At 41.8% G+C, this 24,393-nt stretch overlaps 4 protein-coding genes across 19 annotated transcripts in view; 2 read left to right on the top strand and 2 right to left on the bottom strand.

The window, feature by feature from the left end:
- The first annotated feature begins 690 nt into the window (after window positions 1-690).
- LOC122406694 (carboxypeptidase D-like) lies at window positions 691-10,491 on the top strand. Of its 2 annotated transcripts, XM_043412307.1 has the most exons (16): window positions 691-1,382; window positions 1,548-1,792; window positions 1,866-2,021; window positions 2,095-2,270; window positions 2,383-2,530; window positions 2,628-2,722; window positions 4,481-4,986; window positions 5,087-5,548; window positions 5,662-5,924; window positions 6,007-6,181; window positions 6,289-6,665; window positions 6,766-6,916; window positions 6,992-8,411; window positions 8,506-8,685; window positions 8,755-8,978; window positions 10,140-10,491. In XM_043412307.1, exons 1-15 carry the CDS (start codon window positions 930-932, stop codon window positions 8,934-8,936), a joined length of 4,989 nt encoding a protein of 1,662 aa, XP_043268242.1. In that variant the 5' UTR covers window positions 691-929; the 3' UTR covers window positions 8,937-8,978; window positions 10,140-10,491. The 2 variants fall into 2 exon arrangements, with proteins under 2 accessions (XP_043268242.1, XP_043268241.1); XM_043412306.1 differs by having other exon boundaries at window positions 8,755-10,491.
- On the bottom strand, window positions 10,492-18,912 carry rho-4 (rhomboid-4). 6 transcript variants are annotated; one of them, XM_043412314.1, is made up of 5 exons: window positions 18,307-18,912; window positions 13,105-13,183; window positions 12,824-13,012; window positions 12,404-12,744; window positions 10,492-12,085 (listed from the first exon to the last, which is right to left on the bottom strand). In XM_043412314.1, exons 1-5 carry the CDS (start codon window positions 18,456-18,458, stop codon window positions 11,566-11,568), a joined length of 1,281 nt encoding a protein of 426 aa, XP_043268249.1. In that variant the 5' UTR covers window positions 18,459-18,912; the 3' UTR covers window positions 10,492-11,565. The 6 variants fall into 6 exon arrangements, with proteins under 6 accessions (XP_043268249.1, XP_043268255.1, XP_043268253.1 ...); XM_043412320.1 differs by lacking the exon at window positions 18,307-18,912 and adding an exon at window positions 14,291-14,314; XM_043412318.1 differs by lacking the exon at window positions 18,307-18,912 and adding an exon at window positions 14,084-14,270.
- On the top strand, window positions 14,564-20,614 carry LOC122406697 (Meckel syndrome type 1 protein-like). 3 transcript variants are annotated; one of them, XM_043412312.1, is made up of 5 exons: window positions 14,564-14,741; window positions 17,525-18,254; window positions 19,216-19,226; window positions 19,263-19,622; window positions 20,043-20,614. In XM_043412312.1, exons 1-5 carry the CDS (start codon window positions 14,662-14,664, stop codon window positions 20,461-20,463), a joined length of 1,602 nt encoding a protein of 533 aa, XP_043268247.1. In that variant the 5' UTR covers window positions 14,564-14,661; the 3' UTR covers window positions 20,464-20,614. The 3 variants fall into 3 exon arrangements, with proteins under 3 accessions (XP_043268247.1, XP_043268246.1, XP_043268248.1); XM_043412311.1 differs by having other exon boundaries at window positions 19,216-19,622; XM_043412313.1 differs by having other exon boundaries at window positions 19,216-19,622; window positions 20,038-20,399.
- Window positions 20,588-24,393, bottom strand: part of Smr (Smrter) — a 34,848-nt gene continuing 31,042 nt past the window's right edge. For all 8 annotated transcript variants that reach the window (XM_043412298.1, XM_043412300.1, XM_043412299.1 and 5 more), the window contains one exon: window positions 20,588-24,322. In XM_043412298.1, coding sequence (XP_043268233.1) covers window positions 23,587-24,322 — 736 coding nt within the window. In that variant the 3' untranslated portion in view covers window positions 20,588-23,586. The remainder of the gene's footprint in view (window positions 24,323-24,393) is intronic.

Genomic DNA, 24,393 nt, shown 5'->3' on the forward strand with positions numbered 1-24,393 from the left:
TCGATGATTGGCTCGAGCGGCTCGAGGAGAAATATCTCGTAAAGGCGGATCCACAACTAAAATGACCATGGTGACATCTCGCCTTACCGTCCGGTACTAGACCGTGACGTTAGCGACGTTAGTATAAGCCTTAGCGATTTTTCCGCCATTTTAGGACAACCTTCAAGTTCTGTATAGTTAGCGGAATAAATAAAACAATTCTTATTTATTTTTATTGTTGCTATATCTTGGGAATTATTCTCGCAATTTTTTGCCGTTATTATTATAACGTTTGAAAAATTATTATTTTATTTAAAATAAATTTAAAAGGATTGGGCGTTTAGTTGGCGAAAAGTAACTTAAAATTTGTTTATTTTTTACAAAATCAACCGGAAATCATTTGGGAAATGTATGTGTAATGTCGAATAATTTACGAAGTAATTGTTTTATCATAATAACGCGAAAATTGAATCAATGGTTTTTCGGGTTACGCTATCTTGTCAGGGCGCTTTTATTAGTGTGGCCAACGAAAAACTCCACTTGTATTTTACTTTTCATATGTGGATGCTGGTATAATGGAAAACCAAGTTTCTGAGACGTTCAACGAATCAAAATCATCAGATCGTTTTGAACGACGAGAAGAGCCGTCGCGCAAAACACTCGCAGCACGCGCCGCGGCGCAACTATATACAGATGAAGAAGAAGAAGAAGCAGCAGCCCCCACCCTTACCTGACACAACGACTAATGTCATCCATCCTTCTTCTCCCTGCTTCAGTGTTGGTTCAATTGGTTGCTGACGTCATTGAACACAAAAGCAACAAAAGTAACAACGAAAGGAATAGAATTTCGCAAAATGTTTGGTGTTGGTTGTTGAAGCGTCGCTCTCATCCGATCTGTTCTCGTATACACGCGATAATAAAAAAAAGTTTGAACTCACTGAAACTCGAGCATGACTCCGTATGGATTTTTACTCGGCCTGTGCGCGCTCGCGAGTTTATCAAATGGCCAAAATCTAATATCGGAAGGTTCGACGCCAATCGAAGATTTCATATGGCCCCCCCGTTATACGCATTACGAAAATCTTACGACCCTTTTTTGCGGACTTGTGAATGAGTATCCAAACTTGGCAAAATTACATTCGATCGGTAAATCGGTTGAGGGTCGCGATCTTCTCGTTCTCGAGATATCGGAGAACGTGAAGAATCGTGGATTGCTCGAACCAATGGTGAAATACGTCGCGAATATGCACGGAGACGAATCCGTCGGTAGAGAACTCATGGTTTATCTGGCTCAGTATCTTCTTCGGAATTATCATACCGACGAGAGAATCGCTAAATTGGTCAACCATACGGACATATTTATCATGCCGTCCATGAATCCCGATGGTTTTGAAAAATCTCACGTAAGTCTTACACGTTTTCGATAAGTTTATCGCTGCTGCCTGGATTGAAACGAGCTTTATCCACTTGTCCAATAACTGCATACCGGATGATATTTGGCAACAGGGGCTCTTACCCTCAAATGTTCCTTGGAATCGTTGCTAAAATCTATATGTGCTCTCCCGCAGGAAGGCAATTGCGATTCCAATTCGGATTGGTCAGGACGCGAAAACGCCAACAAAATGGACTTGAACAGGGATTTTCCGGATCAGTTTGACAGCCGAAGTAATAGAATACCATCGGGAGGAAGTATAGTCGACGGAAGACAAAACGAAACTGCGGCTATGATGGCATGGATCGTGTCACAGCCTTTTGTACTCTCCGGAAATTTTCACGGCGGGGCGGTAGTTGCCAGCTACCCCTACGATTCTGGGTATATAGAATCGTCCCTTATTTCCATAGTGAAAAATAATTTATAAATAATTATTTTCATCCGTTTGTCGTAGAACGTCGCGCCCCCGTGACATTGAGAGCAAATCACCCGACGACGAGCTCTTTAAATATTTGGCTCGTTTGTACGCCAGTAATCATGTCGAAATGCGCAAGGGCAACTCTTGTCCGCCGGATAATTTCACAAATGGCATTACAAACGGGGCATACTGGTAAGATATTTTGAAACAATGCTCGAATTCGAGATACAAGTGTTTCCAAACATTCGTTCTCTTCCTCTTTAAGGTACGAAGTTGTAGGTGGTATGCAAGATTTCAATTACGCCCATTCAAATGCGCTCGAGATTACGTTTGAACTGAGCTGTTGTAAATATCCAAATGCTTCGTCGCTGCCGGAACATTGGCGCATGAACAAAGAACCCCTTCTCAAGTATTTGGAACAGGCTCACATCGGAATCAAAGGTGATTATTTGAATTTTTTAAATTCATGACTGATCAATCCTCCACGGGTATGGAGCTGCTGCAAAAGTTGAGGAGGGAAAGGGTGTTTGAAAAATATTTGAAACATCCTCAGGTCTTGTTTTAAATGAGAACAATCAACCGATCGAGGTGGCTCAAATTATGGTCGAAGGAATCTCTCATAACGTGACTACGACGAATCGCGGTGAATATTGGCGATTACTATTACCTGGAAATTATAAGATCAGCGCTAGTGCCTGGGGGTGAGAGCTCAATCGCGTTATCAGCTTTTATTACCATTCGCGCTTCGGTGTAACATCATACAACCTAAATATGTTCTGTCTCGTTGTTATATTTTAGATATCAAACGAGCGAGCCGAAAATCGTAACTGTTGCCGGAAACGAGCCAAATATCGTCAACTTTGTATTGCGCTTTGATTCTTCGCTCGAACAAGGTAAACGAGAGGCGGATTATTCTCAAGAGATACCGGTCTTGACGCGTCTATCACCGCTCGAAAGAATCATCTCATCTTTACACATCAATGATTATTAATCGGGGGTTCTCTCTCTCTCTCTCTCTCTCTCTCTCTCTCTCTCTCTCACACACACACACACGCACGCGATGCTTTTATTTTATCGTGATCAAAACTCACTATATATATTTTTGTTGAGTTTCAAATCATTCGCGCTGGTGGGCGCATCCTCGATTTCTTTTCGATCTCGGTGGAGGGCTCTCTTTGATTAATCATTTAATTTTTATTTTTCCAGCAACAAATCGAACGTAATCTCATACACTTTGGATCTCATGCGCTTTAACATTCTCAGTTTTTATTATTTTTACTCAATTCATGCAATAATACCGCCTGCAAACCGGACATGTTTTGTATATACGCTTCTTACCTATACAAGGCTTATGGTACTCGAGATATCACGGGACACGTGATAATCTCGGCCTCTTTTTTTCCCCATGAGAGTTAAACGAGTACACAAGGTATGTGGGGAGAATGAACATAAAAAACGAAAAAAAAAAAAAAAAGAAGCAAAAAATCAAGTTGTTCCATTAAAATGCTAAAATCAAAAATGTGTATCAGCGGTGATAACTCTTTTTCATTTCTCTCTGGCAACGAGTACAAAAGAATATTTTGATTGAATAATAATATTATATGATAACAATAGCGCGTTGAACATTCTTCTTGCCATTTGAAATTTCATTTTGTTCGTGTCCCCCCCCCCCCCCCCCCCCTCGTCTCTGCGTCTTGCATTGTCTTAAACAACATTTGACACGAAAAAAAAAATCAAAGAGATCTCGCGGTACTCGTTATCGTTAATTAAACTGTTTCCTCTTGTATTCCTCTCGTATAGACGTAGTAGTTTTAACGAACAAGATTAAGCTCCGTAGAATAGAAAGAAAGAATATATCATATTCCGAATGTTGACACGTAGTAACTAATTTTCGTGATCTCGGTACGATTAGATCAATTGGAACTGTAAGGGAAACTGATGTTGCGAAAATTTTAATTTCCAATATGGATATAATTTTTTTTATGCGTACCGAAAAAAGCGAGATACATATTCGAGGGAGATGATTAACGAACAAGGAAAAAAGGCACAAGTTGTAATAATAAACGCAATCGAATGGCCAAAGCGGCCTCCTCCTCCTCCTCCTCCTCCTCCTCCTCCTCCTCCTCCTCCTCAAGCGTGTATCAACCGTGTCTGTATTATTATAAGGAATAAATTTAGAATGAAAAAAAGGAAGAGACGGTGCGAAGAAGATTGCAAGAAATTTCACCGGAAGACGATGTATGATGCGTATATTGAGAAATAAAGTATCCCATTTATTTCGGGGAAAAAAAAGGCTTGCGACGGTATAAACCCCACTGCCCCTCCAGCGATCAGCTTGATCATCGCTTTCTCCTCTTTGAGAGATATTTCATAAAGTAACGGTTATTGTGGCTGTGGGTTATGGTTGGTTTTCAAACAATCGTTTACTCATGGTACCTTGTGCTTTTGTATTACTCGTTCAACTCCCAATAATAAGCCTCTCGCGGTTCTGCGGATTAAAGTTTCCTTTACACGGTGGCGTTGTGTGTACGCGCGTGGGCGCTTGCGGGGTCGTTTTATTAAATTGGTGTATGGCAATTAGAACGATAAAATGATTCGAATATGATGTAATGATCGCGTCGCAGCTTGATTGAACGAATTGATCCTCGTAGAGCGTAAAAATAAAAATCTGGAGAAGGTGAATAAGAGGAAGGACGAGTACGGATTCATCCGCGAGACGAAGTTCGTTCATCACGGATACAAAAATATGTACGAATATATGAAAGAGCTAAACGAGGAGTATCCAAGTATAACGCGATTGTACAGCGTGGGACGTTCGGTGGAAGGTCGGGAATTGTACGTAATGGAAGTAACGTCGAATCCGGGAGAGCACGATCCGAACAAGCCGGAAATGAAGTATATCGGGAACATGCACGGTAACGAGGTCGTCGGCAGAGAATTGATGTTGCTTCTGTTGAAATACATGTGCGAGAATTACGAGATAGACGAGAGAATAACGAAGATGGTTAACGGTATTCGATTGCACGTTATGCCGAGCATGAATCCCGATGGATACGAAATTTCTCAGCTCGGTGATGTATTTGGTGTGGTTGGAAGAGCGAATGCAAGGAAGGTCGATCTAAATCGTAATTTTCCGGATCAATACGGGGAAACGGAGGTAACTATAATAATATGACATAAAATAAACGACGACGTTCCTCTCGGCCGCTCGCATCAATAATATTTATATTGCCTCGTTTGTTATTATTTGATGGTAGTTTAATCGGGTACAAGAACCGGAAACAAGAGCCGTTATGGATTGGATTGAAAAAATACCTTTCGTTCTGTCGGCAAATTTGCACGGTGGGGCACTCGTTGCAAATTATCCGTATGACGATGGTCCGAGCTTCGGAAGTTATTCGAATCCGAGCCCCGACGACGCAATATTCAGAGCCCTCGCTCTCGCTTACTCGAACGCCCATACCCGAATGCATCTCGGTAAGCCCTGTCCGCCTTTGCCCGGTAGTCCACCGGGCCTCCTCGAGGAACGTTTTCCACTCGGTATTACCAACGGTGCAGCCTGGTATTCGGTATCCGGTGGTATGCAAGATTACAATTATCTCCATAGCAACGATTTCGAGATAACCCTAGAGCTCGGATGTACGAAATATCCTCGAGCCGAGGAATTGCCAAATTTGTGGCTCGAAAATCGAGAAGCCCTCCTCGTTCTCATCGAAATGGCAAGTATATATGTCCTACGCCATAAACCAAATATAAGGAGGCTATTCAAATTTATTTGTTTGTTTGTTTTAATTATATTGCGGGGTATGACTTTGTGTGCGTACGCGCACAGTCGAGAAAGGGTGTTCACGGGCTTGTGCGCTCCTCAATCGGTAATCCGATCCCTCGTGCCAGAATAACCGTCGAAGGTATAGATCACGATATTTATACAGCGAGTCAGGGTGATTACTGGCGTCTATTGTTACCCGGAAATTACAACGTGACCGCGAGCGCTTTCGGCTACGAAGCCTCTACCCGAGCAATCACCGTACCGGAGGCTGGTTCGCGCGAGGCTACTCTCGACTTTACTTTGATGCGCGACGACAACGACCATTGGTAACGTATTATTTATTCGACAACCCGACATTTTTATCATTTATTTTGATTCGTCTTGTTCGCGTTTATGCCGAAACCGCAGGTCTTCCGCGTATGATTTCCGTCAGACGATCAACATGAGAAACGGATACCTACAAAATTCTGAATTGAACGCGCGTCTGAGCGAGTTGGAAAATCGAAACCCGGAAACGGCAGAATTCAAGGCCGGTGATTCATTGATCAGCATGGCTATTCATTCTTTAAAAGTAACTCACTCGGTAAGTAGGATAATAGGATAATAATCCTCTCCGCATCGGGAAGAAGTCGCAGCGCGCTTTTTATATCGTGTGTGTGTGTGTGTGTGTGTGTGTGTGTGTTGTGACAGATGGGCGCTCCGGAAGAGAAGAAATTTCATATTGCGCTGATCGGTGGGCTGTACGCTTCTCAACCGATAGGACGAGAAATGATTTTGAGAATGGCGACTCATCTGCTGACGGGAGATCGTATCGGCGATCCACCGATAATGAAGCTACTCGATAACGCGGTTCTTCACTTTATACCCGGTCTCGATCCAAATTTTCATCGTGTCCCGGACCATTGTAACCCCCTCGTTGTTAACGACGAGGTTGGAAAAATATTGATCAGCCAGGAGGACGAGGATGCCGAGGGTCTCGACGCGGTTACCAATAGCTTTCGAAGACTTTTACGAAACGAGGCTTTCGATGGGATTGTTACTTTTTCCGGTGGAAAAATAGCGGTCGGGTAAATAATGCATGGGTAATTTGCATTAGGGGGAATTTCAATGGCGGCGAGTATAGGGATATTAATACGGATAATTATTGCGTTCTCTCTCCACGGACAGGCATACGGAAAGCAAAGGGGAGAACGAGAATGTGTTTAGGGCGATGGCAGCGAGCTATCGATCGCAAATGTCGATGAAAAAATGTCAACTACCGAACAACGATTCGTTACTCCTGGCAAATTATATAAAACGAAAGTACGATATACCTGTGGTAAGTGGGCTATAAAAATACAAGTGCAGGCTGCGCGGCCGCGTATAAAGTCATTTAATCGGCTTCTTATTTCAGATCGATCTGTCGCTCACCTGTTGCAAATATCCACCGGGCGATATGATATCAACTATTTGGCGTGAGAATTTGGTACCGTTGAAGGATTTGCTTATGAAACTCGGAACCGGTGTCATAGCCGTAATACAGAGTGCTCGAGGTGAACCGTTGCGCGATGCCAAAGTACGAATTGAATCGAGCACGTACCGAGTATCGGGGAACATGGCTTATTTCAAAAAGATACTCTTACCGGGAAGTTATTCGATCGAATTCTCATGCCCGGGATACGCCTCGAAGAGGATCGGGCTTGAAATAAAGAAAAATTTTATTACGAGTCTCGTTATATCGCTCGAGAAGAAGGATACTGCGCAACGTCCGAGCAACCGTACCGCCGACATCGCGGAAGCAGACGACTCTTATCGTCTCTTTAACGAATTTAACCGCAAATATCCGAGTATTTCCAAGCTTCATAAAATTGGCAAATACACGAGAAACGGCAAAGAAATAATGGCCCTTGAGATAGGAATACAGAACGACGAGATCGAATTGACCGGTAGACCTTCCGTTATCATCTCCGCGGGCATTGGTCCGGGTGCTCCCGCGACTCGTCATATACTCACCGCATTCGCCACTCATATTCTCAGCAATTACAACAAGGATCGTGATATTACCGGTTACATTGAAAAATTTAAAATCTACGTCGCGCCAAATTTATATCCGCGCGAGACCGATGAAACGCGGACGTGCTCGACCGAGTTGCCTCGGAACGATGTACTCGAATTCCCGATCGGCGCCGAGCTTAATCCTGATTCTCGCATTATCGTCGATTGGTTCGAGAAAGTCAATCCCGTTGTCGCGGTTAATTTTAATACCGGCTCGAAACACGTCGAAATACCGTACGCCGGGGGCATTCTCCGCTCCCTCGCCGACACTTATGTCAAATTCGCTGCTCTTGGCAACTCGAGCTTGCCCTGCAATGCCACCGGTGACGTTCGCATCGCTCCGCGTCCCGCCTCCCTTATGGATTATCTTTACCATTATTTGGGCACGCTCGTGATAAACGCTCATGTCGCCTGTTGCAATACCGACAACGTTCAACCGCTCTCGCGGCGGTACAATACAAACGCCCTCCTGGCTTTACTTAAATCCATTGAGCGGGGCGTCACGGGATACGTCCTTACGGAGGATGACCAACCGATTGCCGATGCCATTATCACCTATGATCGATACGGTCATTTCGTTATTAATCACAAAAATGGGGCATATTGGATACCGTTGTCACCCGGTACTCATACCCTCGCCGTCAACGCTCATGGCTACATTTCCGATACCAAAGTCATCGTTACTCCTGATCTCAACAAATTTTCTCATCTCATGTTCAAGCTTATTCGTGACGAGAGCGTTCTCGGAATGCCCAGATTGGTATTTGTCATTGCTTCCGGTGAGTCAACCGCATACGGCGATCGATTTTCAGCACACTACTTGCCCCGGATATCGTCTTTCTCCCATCTCATATGTTACACACATTTTCACAGGTATAATATGTCTGGGAATCGTCGTTCTTGCGGTTTGCTGTTACGCGAGGTGCCAACCACGGAGAAACGCCCCAACAAACAATTGGAGAGAATACGCTTTTAGTCTTCTCGGCGATGGTGCTAGTTTTTTCGACGACGATGAGAAAGAAGTCGAAATATTTAAACGGCCGGCCAATCGAGGTATTTTTTTCGTTTCTTCCCTCCATCCGTCCCTCCTCTGCGCCGGCGTAATTTCCTTTTTTTCAACAGCGGAAATAGAAAAAGCCAAGGATGTCATGGTTCAGCAGCGGCCCTACTTTGACGACGACGACGGCGAGCAGGAGGTAGAAAAACAATGCTATTCGAGTTCCGGTGAAGAGAGCGATCTGGAATTTATTGGACCGAACGATCGAGATTATGAGGAAAAAAAACCGATTGTAACGAAAAACTAAGCATACGAAACCGTCCCTTCTTTCAATTAGTTACGTAGTAGATAGGGGAACATGGGGCAAAGTGGCCACATGGGGCAAAGTGGCCACCCACTTTTTTGGGGCATTTTTGAATTCTGGGGCAAAGTGGCCACTCACGCAATTCCGATTTCTGGCGGGGCACAGGATCAGTGAGAATTCTATGTTTTTTGAGAAATTGATAGCTATTTGAGGCAGAGGGTGAGAATCATTTTGCGAATTACTGATAAATGTCTATTTTATTTTAATTGACAAAAATCGTACTTATAATGGACTTCATCTTCATCAATACCTGCACATACAAGGTGTGCGCCCATTTTAGGCATGTTTCGCAGCGAATTCAATCTTTGGAGGAATGCGAATAAAGTTAATCGCAGAAAATACACGCAACGTCCGCCGCAGACAAGAATTTTTCTTTTTTCATGATCTCTTTTTTCTTACTCACTAGATTTGCGCGATACGACAGACTCGTGATAATGGCGGTTTTCCCACGATTTGCCCCCGATAAGAACGGGCTTTTGCCACTGGTAATGGCAAAATTTATCCAAGTATTCCGACTAATTCTTTTTTCATCCCATCGAAGGAGGGTACCTACTATGCCTCGTTTCTTTTCGGTTTATCGCGGCCTTCAATGTTCCATGCGGGAACAGTCTATTACAACGTCTATTTAACCAGAAGTGACAATTATCGATTTTCACCGCATTTGAGAGGGTGGCCACTTTGCCCCAAAAAATTTTCTCGACCAAATGAGGAAAAAGAGGATGAACAAAGAGTTTTAAGATTCAACAATAGTCGAAAGATCATTTATTATCTGATAAAGTGGGCTGGATATTCATTTTCGGCATGAAAAAAAATTTGGCAAAATTTATCGAAGTATTCTGACTAATTTTTTTTTCATCCCATCGAAGGAGGGTTCGTACTATGCCTCGTTTCTTTTCGTTTTATCGCATCCTTCAATGTTCCATGCGAGAACAGTCAATTCCAACGTCTATTTAACCAGAAGTGACAATTATCGATTTTCATCGCATTTGAGGGGGTGGCCACTTTGCCCCAAAAATTTTTTTTTTCAAAATTCGAGCAATAAGGAGGTGGAATCAGTTTGGGGACATAAAAATAAGTAAATGACCATGTGCTACCCGACAAAACTCCTTAAATTCCTTAAGTGGGCCACTTTGCCCCATACTCCCCTAATGTTATTTAAAAGTTTGAAAAAAAAAAAAAAAAAAAAAAAATTGTCTCATCGGGAAGAAACCAACTCTCGGGTATTTTTACAATTTTATATTTTTATCGCACGTAAATTAGTGCATGAAATTGCGCGAATACACGTACGTAGAGACTGCGAAGCGATAACGATAATTTATATATTATACAAACTTTTGTAAATCCAAAAGACGAAGATACGAGCGAGGGGAGGAGGGAGAAAGGAGATGGGAAGTAAATCTATTGAAAACGCTGCGTGAAGCGATGGTACATCGAGCAACATTCGACCACCAGAACCAGTGAAAATATATATTTTATGAATAAACGGCGCTTCCACCAATTCTTTTCATACCATCATTATTGTTTATTGATATTATTACACAATGGTATTGTTTTACTTAATTTATATGGGTATGATATATCGCGTTTTATAACGTTAAGCATAACAAAATTCGAGAGGCACGTGTTGCACGATTGCATACATTATTTTTTCTTTTATACGTGTAAGAAAGAGATCGGAGGGCCTACATTTTAACCGCGTTGTTTCATATTTCATATAAAAATATACATTCCTACAATTTTTACGTTCGTTTCACACAACCCGTAAGCATATCCAGTCTTTCATATCTTGTTCCCCCCTTCCCGACTCAGTCGTCGTCTCAATGGTTCAAACTTGTTTGGAGAGAGAAAAAAAAAAGAAAAAATAAAAAATAGCTACCGTTTTAACCTCGATCGAACGTTTAATACTGTTTATCCTTATAATAAAAATACATCGAAATTTTTATCCGAGGTATTAATCCATATTTTACATGGTGCAGTCGGGCCATATGGCTTATGACCCCGTTACGAGTATCGTCAATAAATCGGTAAAATAAAAGACAAATTATAAATTTGCTACCGTGGATGCGTATGCGTACATCGATGTACGGGCGATTAAATCGTGTCACAATTTGAAAAACGTTATTTATTCGCAAAATAACCGACCGTATAATATATAATAGCCTAATAATTCAAATAAATGCACTTTCTTAACCAAATTAAAATGGAAAATATCTGATGATCTCGGTGAAAGTGTGCGAATAAATATTACTATCTCATCGAATACTTGATTTTCGTAAGCAGGCCAACTGAGTACCCAAAGAAAAAAATAACCGAAACAAGCAAGCACCAATTTCTATTGAATGTAAAAAACAAAAAGGATATTCGAAATGTTTGTTTGTGGCGAGATAGGGAAAACGGCTTATCCGCAAAAATTTTTCTCGGGACTTTTGCATAGCATCTAGAACTTGTCCAATTACACGAATAAGATTGTGTATTGTGAAATTCAAGTACAAAAGTTGTGCGCTAGGGGAATCGCACAGGCAGTTGATGATGAACACTTTGTATGAATCGGTGTCCGTAGCAGGCTCGAGCATCACATAGAGGGCGGAAAGTACGAATCGTATAGAATGTTCCACAATATAGCAGCGGTCATTAGTGCGGTATAAGTGACTATGCTTGCCCACCAAACAGCCTTTTCCCATGTTTTAACCTCGAGATTCCGAAGAACATTAATACCAACGAGAAGCCCGGCAATCGCACCGGTGAGATGCGCCACGTAACCGATCTGATCGTTGGTGCCGAGGACGTATCGATAATAAACTGCTTGAGTAACATCGACGATCGTTATTACGAGAAAAACACACAACTGAAGAATGGCAAATTCCATTTGAGACCAATTCATCAGGATGGTTGCGACGTGAGCGGTTATCAATGCGTAGACGCCACCCGAGGCACCGGCCAAAAATACTCCCGGATCTGAGACGGAAGTACCCAACGAACCGGCAACCACGCCGGCTAGATAAATTACAAGAACGCGCCACCATTTGTGTACCATTTCCAACGGAATTCCCAGCATAACCTGGACCAGCAGATTCACGACCAAATGGAACGCACTGAATAACAGAGAGTGAGAGAGAGAGAGAGAGAGAGAGAGAGAGAGAGAGAGGAAGAGGTAGAGAAAGAGAAAGTGAGGAAAGAGGAAAAGAAAAAAAAATATTTCTTGTTTGTAATATTTTGTACTCTTGCCAACAGACGCGTGTGTGCGTCATTTTTCAATCTCAGATTATAATGAGCAAGCGTTCGCGATGACCTCGAGCAATTTAACGATATAAATCGAGCAAACGAGTCGCTTCGCTGGATATGGAATTCGTTTGAGAAACGATTGTACATCGATTGGATGGACAAATAGATAAAAAAATTGATTGACTCACCCCACATGGACGAACATGTAGGTCAGATACCTCCAGGCCTGATATCGCTTGTAAGGATTATAAATGAAAACAGTAGCGGCTGATCCCTCGACGGTCGGCACCTTCTGATTTATGGCGTCATACATGAACAGAATGATCTCGATAATGGATATTATTATCATTGCTACAGCAGGAGGCCTACAGCTGTATTCTTCCTCGTATTGTCCGTCCGGCGAGTCACTCGAGTAACGCGCCGTTTGCGTACCCCCACTCCCCGACACACACGGTCTTTGAGGCACCATTTTATGAACGTATCTTTGTAAATAATGTCCAAACACTCCTTGCATGTCTTTTCTATGAATCTGCAATATAAAAAAACAATCAAGATTGTAACATTTTTGTATATTTCCCAATCCTCGGATCGTCGCATCGTCGTATTACCATAGCTATGAACTCAGGGAATTCTAAATATCCGGAATCATCCAAATCGGCTTTGTCCATCATCAATCTCACCACTCTTGCCGGAATATCATTGGAATAAGTAGATCCGTGGACCATTGCTTTGAGTTCTTGATAAGATATTCGCCCGTCGTTGTCCAAATCGTACTTGGCAAAGATCTCTCTCCAATGCTAAAAAAATAATCATTGCGTAGAATATTCCATTATTTTATTTGCAACCTGGGCGCTCTTGTAACGGACAATGAAAAAACTCATCAACTTACAGCGTCGTTGTATCTCAGGGGTATCGTCACTCCGGACTGTTGGTCCTGTCCGCTTGCCATTCTAACCAGTTTGAAGCTTCTGAAACGTCATCGATAGAGTAATGTTTTACACATAGTCCATACAAATTTTCATATTAGAACCCGCAAATACCAAAATCTGCTTCGATCGATCGAGTATACGATACCGTGTGCTCTTGAATATTAAACACGCAGCGAGGTCATTGACCACCGATGTTAAAACAACAACTCTCACGGTCGGCCGAGACAATTGCAGATGACAAAAATAAAAGGTTCCATCAAACGGTTGTCGAATATAACTGTCAACGTGACGACGACGATATAGCAACCGCGCGGTGAAGAGGAAACACGGATGAATCACAGACCGAATCGAGGAACGTAGATTACGAACGAGTTATTACTCAGACTACCAAGAAAATAGTCGTGAACCACGAACCAGGTATCGCTTTGAGGCGACGACGAGAAACAAGAGAGGGGACCCGCTTGTGTACTCACGCTGTTTACCGTTATCGCGGATCGCGCCGGTCGAGCAACCGCTAACACTACTCAAAAGTTTGAAATATGAAGGGCAATATATAAGCGTGTGTACGCATGCAAGAGCGGCAAGAGGTGCGAGGTGGTTGACTTAATCCGTCACAATAGTAGCAGGAATCGCCCTAAACCGCTGCTCCCACTATATTCCATATGGTTTCCAATAGAGCATCTATGGTGCTCTTCTGTCGCAACTATATATAGTTATGGAAATCTGTGCCTTGGGTTTGGGTGGTTATTGTCCTTCTTCTCCAACAACTTTAACTATTATACCTTCCCGCCACTTTTCGTCGGATATGCTGCTTGCTGCTGCGCGCGCGCACGCACATAACCACCAACCACCACGCACAAGCGCTAAACGCTTAATTCTCGGAAAAACAAATCGGTTCTATTCAAGCCTTTTCGCTGTGTATATATCGTTGTTATTTACCATATAATAGATAGAGTAATAGAGGTTGTTTTGCAATACACGAAAATTCAACTCATTCGGCAAAAATTATATTTGTGCCCATATGTTTATTATGTTATTTTATTGCAACCCAACAGCTGTGCATGCTATTCCGTAGAACTTCAGAACAAGCATCGCGGATTGAGTTGTTATATATCATATCATATAACTTTACATGACAGCATATACTTTTATTCCTGCTACTTCACGCTTCACGTCAGATGGAATACTGGAAAGTCGCGGCGTTGTCGTCGGTCACCACTGTGTGTCGTCGTCGTCGTCGTCGTCGTCGTCGTCGTCGTCACGTCGTCACCGTCACCCCCCATCTCCATGACAACCGTAATCGAACACAAAACTTGCAACACACGCTTGAGCTTGAGCGTGCAGCGGCGGGCGACGGCGGTGCCCGTCGAGCCAAACATATATATGCGTTCGGATCATTTCGGCTACGATTCAGTTTGTAAAAAAGAGTTGTCGGTGGAGGAGAGGGGAGATAAATTTTTATAGAATAGTTATAATTTTTTTCCGTTGCATATCTCCGTAATACAATAATCCCAAAAATGTTGGTTCATCCAACGGGAAGATTGAAAATAGCAGCTACCTACAGAGTCAATCAGCCTATCGAAAACTTTGTTCTGAGGTCGGTACTTTTGCTACGAATTTATTTTAACGTTTATTCACACGCATATATATATTAGGTTGGCGCAAAAAAAAAATCGACTATTTTTTTTCAGGGTCTCCTATGAAAATATGTTAATTTATCATTTTTCAAGAGCCCCCTGCTCCAACAGCTCAGAAAAAGCTTTTTTTAAAGGTCTCGCTCATCATAATTCATTTGAATTTTTATATACTTTGTTTTTATAATGCTTCGAACGTCCTTTAAATATTCATATTGATTATCAATTTGAATTTTGAGTTTCAATTGGTAAGATAATCGATGAAAATACACGACGAAACGGAGGAAAAATTGTAAACAATGTAGATAATAGACCAGAAAAACGGAAATTTTTTTACCGGCGTAGCAAAATTGTTAGTTAACTATTTTGACACCGTGTTTGGTAATATCTACTTGATAATTATTAAAACAAATTGTTCAAAACATCACTACTCAGTATTGTACCAAATTCACTCATTTATATGAGAGTCAATAACTGTTTTGATTAAACAGGTATGTTCTATTTATAATTACATTTTCTCTGCTAACTAGTATAGGGATAATGGTGCAGATTCGATAGAGGCGGGTAGCTCGATATACAATAATACAATAATGATAAAAAAACCCCCAAAAGCTTTCACTTTTCGTCACTAGTGGCACGGTAGTCTACTTGCACCATCCTTATAGTTCTCGTAATAGTTTGAATTGTTTATAAATAAAAATATCGACATATTGTAAAATCATACCCTGTTACGTAAGATTTTTCCGCCATCTCGTTGCGTATCCTCTAATAACCATTATCATATACTTATTGAAACTTAATGAATGTGAATAATCAATATGGAGTTAATTATTGGTTTTTTTCTGGACAAAATTTCGGTGTATCGTGCAAAAAAATTTTTAAAATAAAAAAAAGTCAAATTTCGACGATTTTTGGAATTTTAAAAAATATTGAGCGAGCTTTAAAAATTTGTTTGTTGCATTTGATTTTTGGAGGTGGCTCTTGAAACAGAATAAATTAAAACATATTTTCATAGGGGACCCTGAAAAAAAAAAAAAAAAAATTTTTTGCGCCACCCTAATATATTTATATAGATCAGAGATACTCTGCAATTATGAATCAATTATGGTACATGTCGTCCGTGGGGAAATGTATGAAAACAGAATTTATAATATATTTATATATTGACGTACTTATAAAAATAAAACGATACGTTCGCTTATAATATAAGACGGACGTTTACTTATAATAAAAAGGGGTAATTCGCGTTCACACTGGAAATACTGCAGATATTATATCAGCCGTTATTTGAATTTTTCCAATAGTACGTAAGATATATAGGGGAACATGGGGCAAAGTGGCCACATGGGGCAAAGTGGCCACCCACTTTTTTGGGGCATTTTTGAACTCTGGGGCAAAGTGGCCACTCACGCAATTCCGATTTCTGGCGGGGCACAGAATCAGTGAGAATTCTATGTTTTTTGAGAAATTGATAGCTATTTGAGGCAGAGGGTGAGAATCATTTTGCGAATTACTGATAAATGTCTATTTTATTTTAATTGACAAAAATCGTACTTATAATGGACTTCATCTTCATCAACACCTGCACACAAGGTGTGCGCCCATTTTAGGCATGTTTCGCAGCGAATTCAATCTTTGGAGGAATGCGAATGAAGTTGATCGCAGAAAATACACGCAACGTCCGCCGCAGACAAGAATTTTTCTTTTTTCATGATCTCTTTTTTCTTACTCACTAGATTTGCGCGATACGACAGACTCGTGACAACGGCGGTTTTCCCACGATTTGCCCCCGATAAGAACGGGCTTTTGCCATTGGTAATGGCAAAATTTATCCAAGTATTCCGACTAATTCTTTTTTCATCCCATTGAAGGAGGGTACCTACTATGCCTCGTTTCTTTTCGGTTTATCGCGGCCTTCAATGTTCCATGCGGGAACAGTCTATTACAACGTCTATTTAACCAGAAGTGACAATTATCGATTTTCACCGCATTTGAGAGGGTGGCCACTTTGCCCCAAAAAATTTTCTCGACGCAAATGAGGAAAAAGAGGATGAACAAAGAGTTTTAAGACTCAACAATAGTCGAAAGATCATTTATTATCTGATAAAGTTGGCTGGATATTCATTTTCGGCATGAAAAAAAATTTGGCAAAATTTATCAAAGTATTCTGACTAATTTTTTTTTCATCCCATCGAAGGAGGGTTCCTACTATGCCTCGTTTCTTTTTGTTTTATCGCATCCTTCAATGTTCCATGCGAGAACAGTCAATTCCAACGTCTATTTAACCAGAAGTGACAATTATCGATTTTCATCGCATTTGAGGGGGTGGCCACTTTGCCCCAAAAATTTTTTTTTTTTCAAAATTCGAGCAATAAGGAGGTGGAATCAGTTTGGGGACATAAAAATAAGTAAATGACCATGTGCTACCCGACAAAACTCGTTAAATTCCTTAAGTGGGCCACTTTGCCCCATACTCCCCTATATATATTTTGTCGGTTGAAAAAACGCGGGGTATTGGAGGAAATAAGCAGAGTGCTTTTATAAAAATAACTTTACGCGTATATATAGAGGCACTACGCGGTTGATTTGTTTAGTTCGATTCAGGCCATGTGGCAATAGAGGGAAGCCTCGGTGTGTGAATTTGAACGAGAACGACTACGCGAGAATGCCGTTGCTGCTAAATTTATATAACGCGAGGATGCTTAAAAAATGGATTGTTTAAAAAAATTGTTCATAACGGTTGCAGGATAAAAATCGTTGAGCAAAAATCGTTGTTGGCCGAGTTGTTCGAGGAGAACGAGAGGGAGGAGAGGCAAGATTCGAATTATCTAGTGATCGAGGAGCGGGATTTAGCCTGGCAAGAGAAAATTTTCAGCCCCAATGAGACGAAATTGTACGCGGATGAGAAAAATTGTGTGAGCGATTTGCACAAAGAGTACAATCGTAAGATTCTCCTTGCCGGGGATGAGGAGCAGTCGACGGGAGTCATGCAGAAAGTCTCGCGAGTGTACTCTTACACCCACCGAGACTCGTATTATCCAGATAAATTAATATTAACGAATAATTACGTGAGCGAGCTATCGAAAAGAAACGAGAGAGCGCTACCGATTGTAAAAAATCAGAAACCATTCTCCGAGCGTTACAATAAAAAAGTAGTCGAGGCAGATGCTCCAAACGAAAATCACTATCTTTACAAAGATCGTACGAGGATGTACATACTGGCCGATCTTTCCTCCAAGGACGAGCTCATAACGCTCTCAAATTCGGATACTTCGAGCCTGGATTCGTCGGAAATTTTATTATGCACCCTGACCTACGATCGAGCAGCGAAAACTCTTACGATTGATCCCGATTTAACGTCTCAGATCGATAGTTACACCATTCGAACGAACGATTTATATTATGATTATTGGATCGAGGACGTTTCAAACCGAACAGCTCCCGAACCACTCGACGACGATACCCGTAAATCCCATGTAAGAATGTATCCTCGTATCTAAACGAATTATAATCGCTATCGATACTTACCCTACGTATGAAATTTCCGATATCTGCCGCATCATCCTGTGTACCCCAAACGTATTCATCTTTCTTGTTTCTAAATTATTATTACGCTTTTTTTTTTTTTTTTTTTTTTCATATCCGCCGCGCAAAATGTTGACAAAACGCATTCTCCGCATGCATAATATTGGTATATACAAAAGCAGACGCGAGTATATTAGAGATGAGAGAGAGAGAGCCGCGGCGGCGATGACACACAGCGGGAGGAATGTCGTGCGCGCGCGCGTGCACACGTCGCTCGCGATCGGAGGTTTTGAATATAAAAAAAAAGAAACAAAGACGAAGGAGAAGTTGAACGCTCGTAATCGCGGAAGGCGATCGAGCTTATATCTCGATCTGCTGAGACATTTATTTATTCATTATTTTACTAAATCACACACGCACACACGCATACACACACGGTATATATATATTAAAACAAAAAAAAAACACGATTTCGCAAAAGCAGCGAGCAGCGGTTTTGTTTCACCGCACCGCAATATGATCGAACGGCGAGTTGCTCGATGCTCCCCAAACAACTGAATCCGGACGATCCGGACATATAAAACTATAAGAGACTAAGCGCCTGTATATATATATACTTACGACGCTTACGACGACGACGACGATACTAGCTGTTGAACAAGTGCGCGCGCAATCGCGTTTACGAGACAAATCCGCGCACCACACACGGCGCGATGATAGGCCCCTCGACGCGGGGGCGCGCATACGCACACACATTAGAGAGCAATAAAAGATTTAAAAATTGTACTGTGCTTTCCCCGGTGCGGGGCCGGGGCATTTATCGCGCCTCAATAATCATTTGAACGAGCGAGTAATATAAAATATAATATAGATTTATGATGAAAAGACGGAATTTGGTTGAAATGTTTTCAGAGTTTAATCGAGAGAAGAGGAAGCGGGTATTACGAGCAGCAGAGGCGGAGAGAGAACGCGGAGATGTATCGAGAAATGATGATGCCACCGGGCTGCAACGTTTTAAGATTGTTCGTAAATTTGGAAATCGCGTCGGCCGAAAATTTTTTCTACGAGCCGCTGTTCGTTAATTACAAAGTTGATCTGCCTCGAGATTGGACAATAATCGGCAACGATGCCGATGATGCCGGAGAACGTTTGACCGGAACGAGTCAACGGTGTCATCCAATAAACGGGAAAGCTCATTTCGGTTACCTCACCGAAATTTCACTTGATTTTGACTTGAACCGTCTGAACGCGTCCGAAAATGTACAGCCAGCCTGGCCCTACCTTATATTCACCGTCGGTTCGATTGACCAGTGGACGAGGTACTCTCATCCATTCAAAATTTAAATATTGAAAACGCATGCACGATAGTTATATATAATTTTCATTTACCTCCGATATATGTCGCAAAAGCCTCGCCCTGAATTAATATGATAAAATTCCGCATTTCAAATTGAAAGTTTGAACAAATTTCTATATACTATATAACCACCGCAATGCCACTGGGAATGAAAACGTTATCTCGTACACGGCAGGGGGCATAAATACATAAATGAGCATGATTTTTTGACAAGCGCAACGCCCTCTTCCATCAAAAAAATACGATACGTATGCAAAAAATTATCATCGCGGCTCGTAATGATATAAATAAGGCGCGCGAGGGGCAGGCGAGTAGGACTGAATTAAAAGGAAATATAATGAATAATGTGACTCGCGGTCGTTGTTGCATGGCAAAAGAGCAGATACCGGAACGAAGGTTACGCGTGTATACCGCTACCCGCATCCCCCGGTACTCATAGTTTCGTCTTACCAACATGGCGGCCAATCGGCCGATTGGTCAACGTATTGCGAAGATTTTTCACCGGCGGAACGGTCCAACTGGAGGATATTACTTACTGCGGCATACCGGAACCTCGGCAATCGACCAGGCACCTCGAAAAGACACCTCTCAAGGTTATTTCTGGTGGCTCGATAACGATTAATCTTAATATCGCTCATCAGAGTAAAATATTTACAAAAATACGGGATGAAAGAGACGAAGGACGCAACTCGACGAGCCTCATCAACAGTTTGGACAGTGTCCTCGTCCAGTTCAAGGCTGCGCGGGATCGAATGATTCGGGCCAGATGCGAGTCGATCGATTACACTCCCGTTTATCAATAACATATCGCATATACGCGCATGTCCGCGATCCGGCAAAAGCGTGAACGGCGGACGGCGGGGTACGTATACCGCCGCTAGCTGCTCCCTCATCCTAATATATACACGTACGAATAGCTACACCCGATCATAACGGAGCTGATTTTTATTTCAACAAAAATAACAATTTACATTGAATTGTTTTGATAATAATTATATATCGTGTTATGCTACACCTGTTTCTTCTTTTTTCCTCTTGTTCCACCGTAGGCGTGGTATGCGCGCACCCTCCCTCCCTCCCTCCCTCCCCTCCCGCCCTCCTATATCTCGACTCATTTATTATCCTGCTCGCGTCTACGCCCTGCTGCTTTCATTTCTCGTATCCGCTTAAGCTATTCGCTCTCGTCAATAATATCGCGTTTGGCGTTTTTTATTTCTTCTTTTCGCTCTAATATCGCCGTATCGGCGCGTCTATATATGATACAATTTCCGTGTCGGCTTGTTCTCGCGGCCGACCCCCATCGCTTCGACATGACCGCTGCTATTTTTCTTTCTTTTTTCCCATCTATTTTATTCAGCCTTTAGTCCGTGGACGATTGAGATGGGAAACATCGAAAACTAAATCAGCTTTCAAGTTGAATAGATACATTCGATACAATAGGTACATTATACATCATCATCGTCTTTAGGGTTCCTTTTTTTATTCTGTTATTTAAAATTTTTTTTCTGGAGCATCGACGGAGAGACGCGTGATTCACACTCGTTCGTGTTCGTATTCTTATTCTCCCGCCGTCCTCTTTTTATTTTATTCTTACGGTGCTAAGAATGGCTTAATTTTTTATAAACATCGCTCGCTCGCCGCAATCACCGACTTTTGTATCAGATCATTTTTATTACTCTGGAAGCATTGACAGTATTTTTTTTTTTTTGTTTTTTTTTTCGTTTTTTTTTTTCGTTTTTTTTATTCACAGCGCTCGCTCCGCTCTTCACCGCTCCTCTGCTGCAACACTGTTTTTATACTCTGTCGAAATAGTCAAGGGTACGATAGCGACATTTGCAATCTCAATTTGAAAGTAAAAAAGAATAAACTTTTTTCTTTTCTCCGATTCTTCAAGTTTCGAAATCATTCGAACAGAGAGAACGAACCAATTGTGAAAGACAATAATTTGGATACGAAGTTGAGAGGTCGGAATGAATGACCAACGAGTTTCGTTGTGACGACGATCAAATAACGCGTGCTCGCGCAACGAAGCAATTACCAAAAAATAGAAACGAAGAATTCCCTTGAAGCATCGTCGAGGTTCATCGTGTGAAAAAGGAACGGTCAACGGATCCAAGATTTCGAGCGAAATGGAATAAATAAATTGCCAACCATTTCTCAAGAGCACAATTTTTTCCAATAGGAAACGTTTTTTGCCAAAGCTGGCAACAAAGGTGGTATCGACTACCGCGTCTCGTACCTATCAAAAAACAGTCAAGTATAGCTATTTCAAATATCCATATTGAATTTTAAAAAGCCACAAACAACAGTCGGAGACAAAAGTTAGTTACGAATCCAAAGTCACGTTGTGTACATGTATAAAATTAGGCTTTATAAAAAAGTGTAGTAATACCTCGTTGAAGTAATGGGATGTTACGCAGGCGGGCGAGCGTGCGTGCGTGCGCGCGCGCCTCTCTCTCTCTCTCTCTCTCTCTCTGCACGTGCGCGCGTGCATGTGTATTTGTCGTATGCGAGACATTGTTTTTGTTCGACAATCGGAAATTAACGGTTTTATTTTAATTAGCAAAATTAAATAAAATTCACATTCATTTCTCTGATGATTCAACCAAATTTCGTTTCAACTTGTTTGTTTTCTTTTTTGTTAATTTAAAAAATTTTTTTTTATTGTTTATTCATGAATGAGAGAACGGAGTCTCGGGAGAGTTTCCCTAGTCAGTTCGTGGTTTTCCTATCCTCTAAACTCTACCTACGTTAACCTTAAACGCTAAGCTTATAATTTCTTATTCTACATCCTATGATAAACTAATGATCGATCTAATCACTTGCTCGCTTACAAACTAATTACTATGTACTATGTACAGTGGCTTACGATTACACGTTTTGTTTACCACATCACCGAAAAGAAAACGAGGGACGCGCGCGCGCGCGCGCGCGTGTGTGTGTGTGTGTGTAGTCATAGACGGCAAACGATTATCTTTGTTCATATAATGGTATCGCGTATGAGTTGCACTTGCACTATTTTCTCTTCGTTAATTCACTCTGTCCGTCAATAGTCTCTCTGCTGGTTTTGTTTCGCACCGGTACTCGCTGTCCCATTCGCAAATAAAAACACGCACATTTTCAACACCGCATCATTATTTTGACGATTATCACTTGTTATATATTTACAAAAGAAAATTGTCGCACTCGTGTCCCGTACCATGGGTCCGCTTTGTGTATTTTTCATCGCAACAAGTTCGTATTCGTACTGCACGCGATACTTGTCGGCAGCAACACTCGCGAAAGTTCTACGAGCGCTCGTTATCCCTCAATTACAACTGTGAATAATCACTGATTATTGAATCTTATGGATTTAATGCGCAACGGTATTCCTTCCTGTCGGTAGAGAGAGAGAAAAAAAAAAGACGAAAAGTAAAAGATTCGCGAAAAAAGAAAAATCCACTTGTCGTAAGGAATGATGGCGGACACCGTTACGGTATATCCGGTTTGCTCCGTTTACATCGTAATATCTGCCGGATATATATGTGAAACCCATACGGAGCACCCGTTGGGATAGACCGAGCAACAATTGGAATGCGTTACAGAATTATCGTCGGGCTTAAAAAACACATTTAAAACGTATCGCATTACAAAACAGCGTGTCGAGTTTTTAACAACAACAACCAACAACATCGTAGAAAAAATATGACAAGACATCGTTCGGTAGTAATGACTACGGCTTGTTAACCGATAGCTCTTGCAACGAAGCTTCAATGTTGAACAAAATACAAGCATATATATTTAAAAAAAATTTTTTTTTAAAAAAAAACGGTATGCTCATGGTGCATCTAGAGTGTCGGGGTTTTGTCGAAAAATCTGGATCGGAAACACCGGGTGATCTAGCAAATTGAGAATTTCATAACGCGCTCTTAGAGTGTCGCCTCGTTTCAATCCTCGTCCGAGAGGGGATCATACTGAGCAGACAAGAGAGGCGCCGGTTCCGCCTGCATTTGATCAACTTTCGGTGCTGCACCACCAGTGACAGAGCTCGTAGGCGGAGGAGCCGGTGGTGGTCCTGTATGAACACCGAGGGCACTGAATGGATAAAAATTGGTCGGCGTTGGTGGCGGTGGCTGGGTCGTTTGATTCGAACTTTCGTCCATAATCATTTCACTACCCGTCGAACCTTCAGCAACGCCGACGCTACCTTGTTTATCTTCCTTTTCTATATTACCGCCATTACGATCGCCACTTCCTCCACTTCCTCCTCCTCCTCCTCCTCCCCCCGATTTATCATCCTCCGATGTCCTCATTACTTCAACTATTTTATTTTTCACGTAATCAAGAGGCGAAAGATGAGGTTTGTTTGGGGTATTACCGGAAGTCGTCGTGGCAGTAGCTCCTTCATAAAAACGTCGAGCATAATGATTAGCATTTGCTTCCGGCGGCGAAACGGGTTCCACCGAATGAAACTGTTGCTTTCCCAGCGGAGTTGTTGCTTGTTGTTGCTGTGCTTGCTGTTGTGGTTTCTGTTTTTGTTGTTGTAGCTGCTGCTGCTGCTGCTGCTGCTGCTGCTGCTGTTGTTGAGCTACGCGTATAATTTGTCTTTCATCGCCGGATTTAACCGAGTCGGGTTCCGATCCTTTCCTCGGCTTCCACTGGTCCTCGGCGGACATTTGATATCTAACGGAATAGAAAAAAAAAATGGAATGTCAATTTTTCAATAATGCGACAATTTTTAATGTCAACAAATG

The sequence above is a fragment of the Venturia canescens genome, chromosome 2, assembly GCF_019457755.1.
Source record: "Venturia canescens isolate UGA chromosome 2, ASM1945775v1, whole genome shotgun sequence".
NCBI lineage: Eukaryota > Metazoa > Arthropoda > Insecta > Hymenoptera > Ichneumonidae > Venturia > Venturia canescens.

Coding starts and splice junctions, on each gene's coding strand:
- LOC122406694 (XM_043412306.1), top strand. CDS start 930: ATGACTCCGTATGGATTTTTACTCGGCCTGTGCGCGCTCGCGAGTTTA. Junction 5,925..6,006: donor CGCGACGACAACGACCATTG/GTAACGTATTAT, acceptor CCGAAACCGCAG/GTCTTCCGCGTATGATTTCC. Junction 8,686..8,754: donor TAAACGGCCGGCCAATCGAG/GTATTTTTTTCG, acceptor TTTTTTCAACAG/CGGAAATAGAAAAAGCCAAG.
- LOC122406697 (XM_043412311.1), top strand. CDS start 14,662: ATGTTGGTTCATCCAACGGGAAGATTGAAAATAGCAGCTACCTACAGA. Junction 18,255..19,215: donor ACGATACCCGTAAATCCCAT/GTAAGAATGTAT, acceptor AAATGTTTTCAG/AGTTTAATCGAGAGAAGAGG. Junction 19,623..20,042: donor TCGATTGACCAGTGGACGAG/GTACTCTCATCC, acceptor GCAAAAGAGCAG/ATACCGGAACGAAGGTTACG.
- rho-4 (XM_043412314.1), bottom strand. CDS start 18,458: ATGCGGAGAATGCGTTTTGTCAACATTTTGCGCGGCGGATATGAAAAA. Junction 12,745..12,823: donor TCCCTGAGTTCATAGCTATG/GTAATACGACGA, acceptor TTTATATTGCAG/ATTCATAGAAAAGACATGCA. Junction 12,086..12,403: donor TACATGTTCGTCCATGTGGG/GTGAGTCAATCA, acceptor TCTGTTATTCAG/TGCGTTCCATTTGGTCGTGA.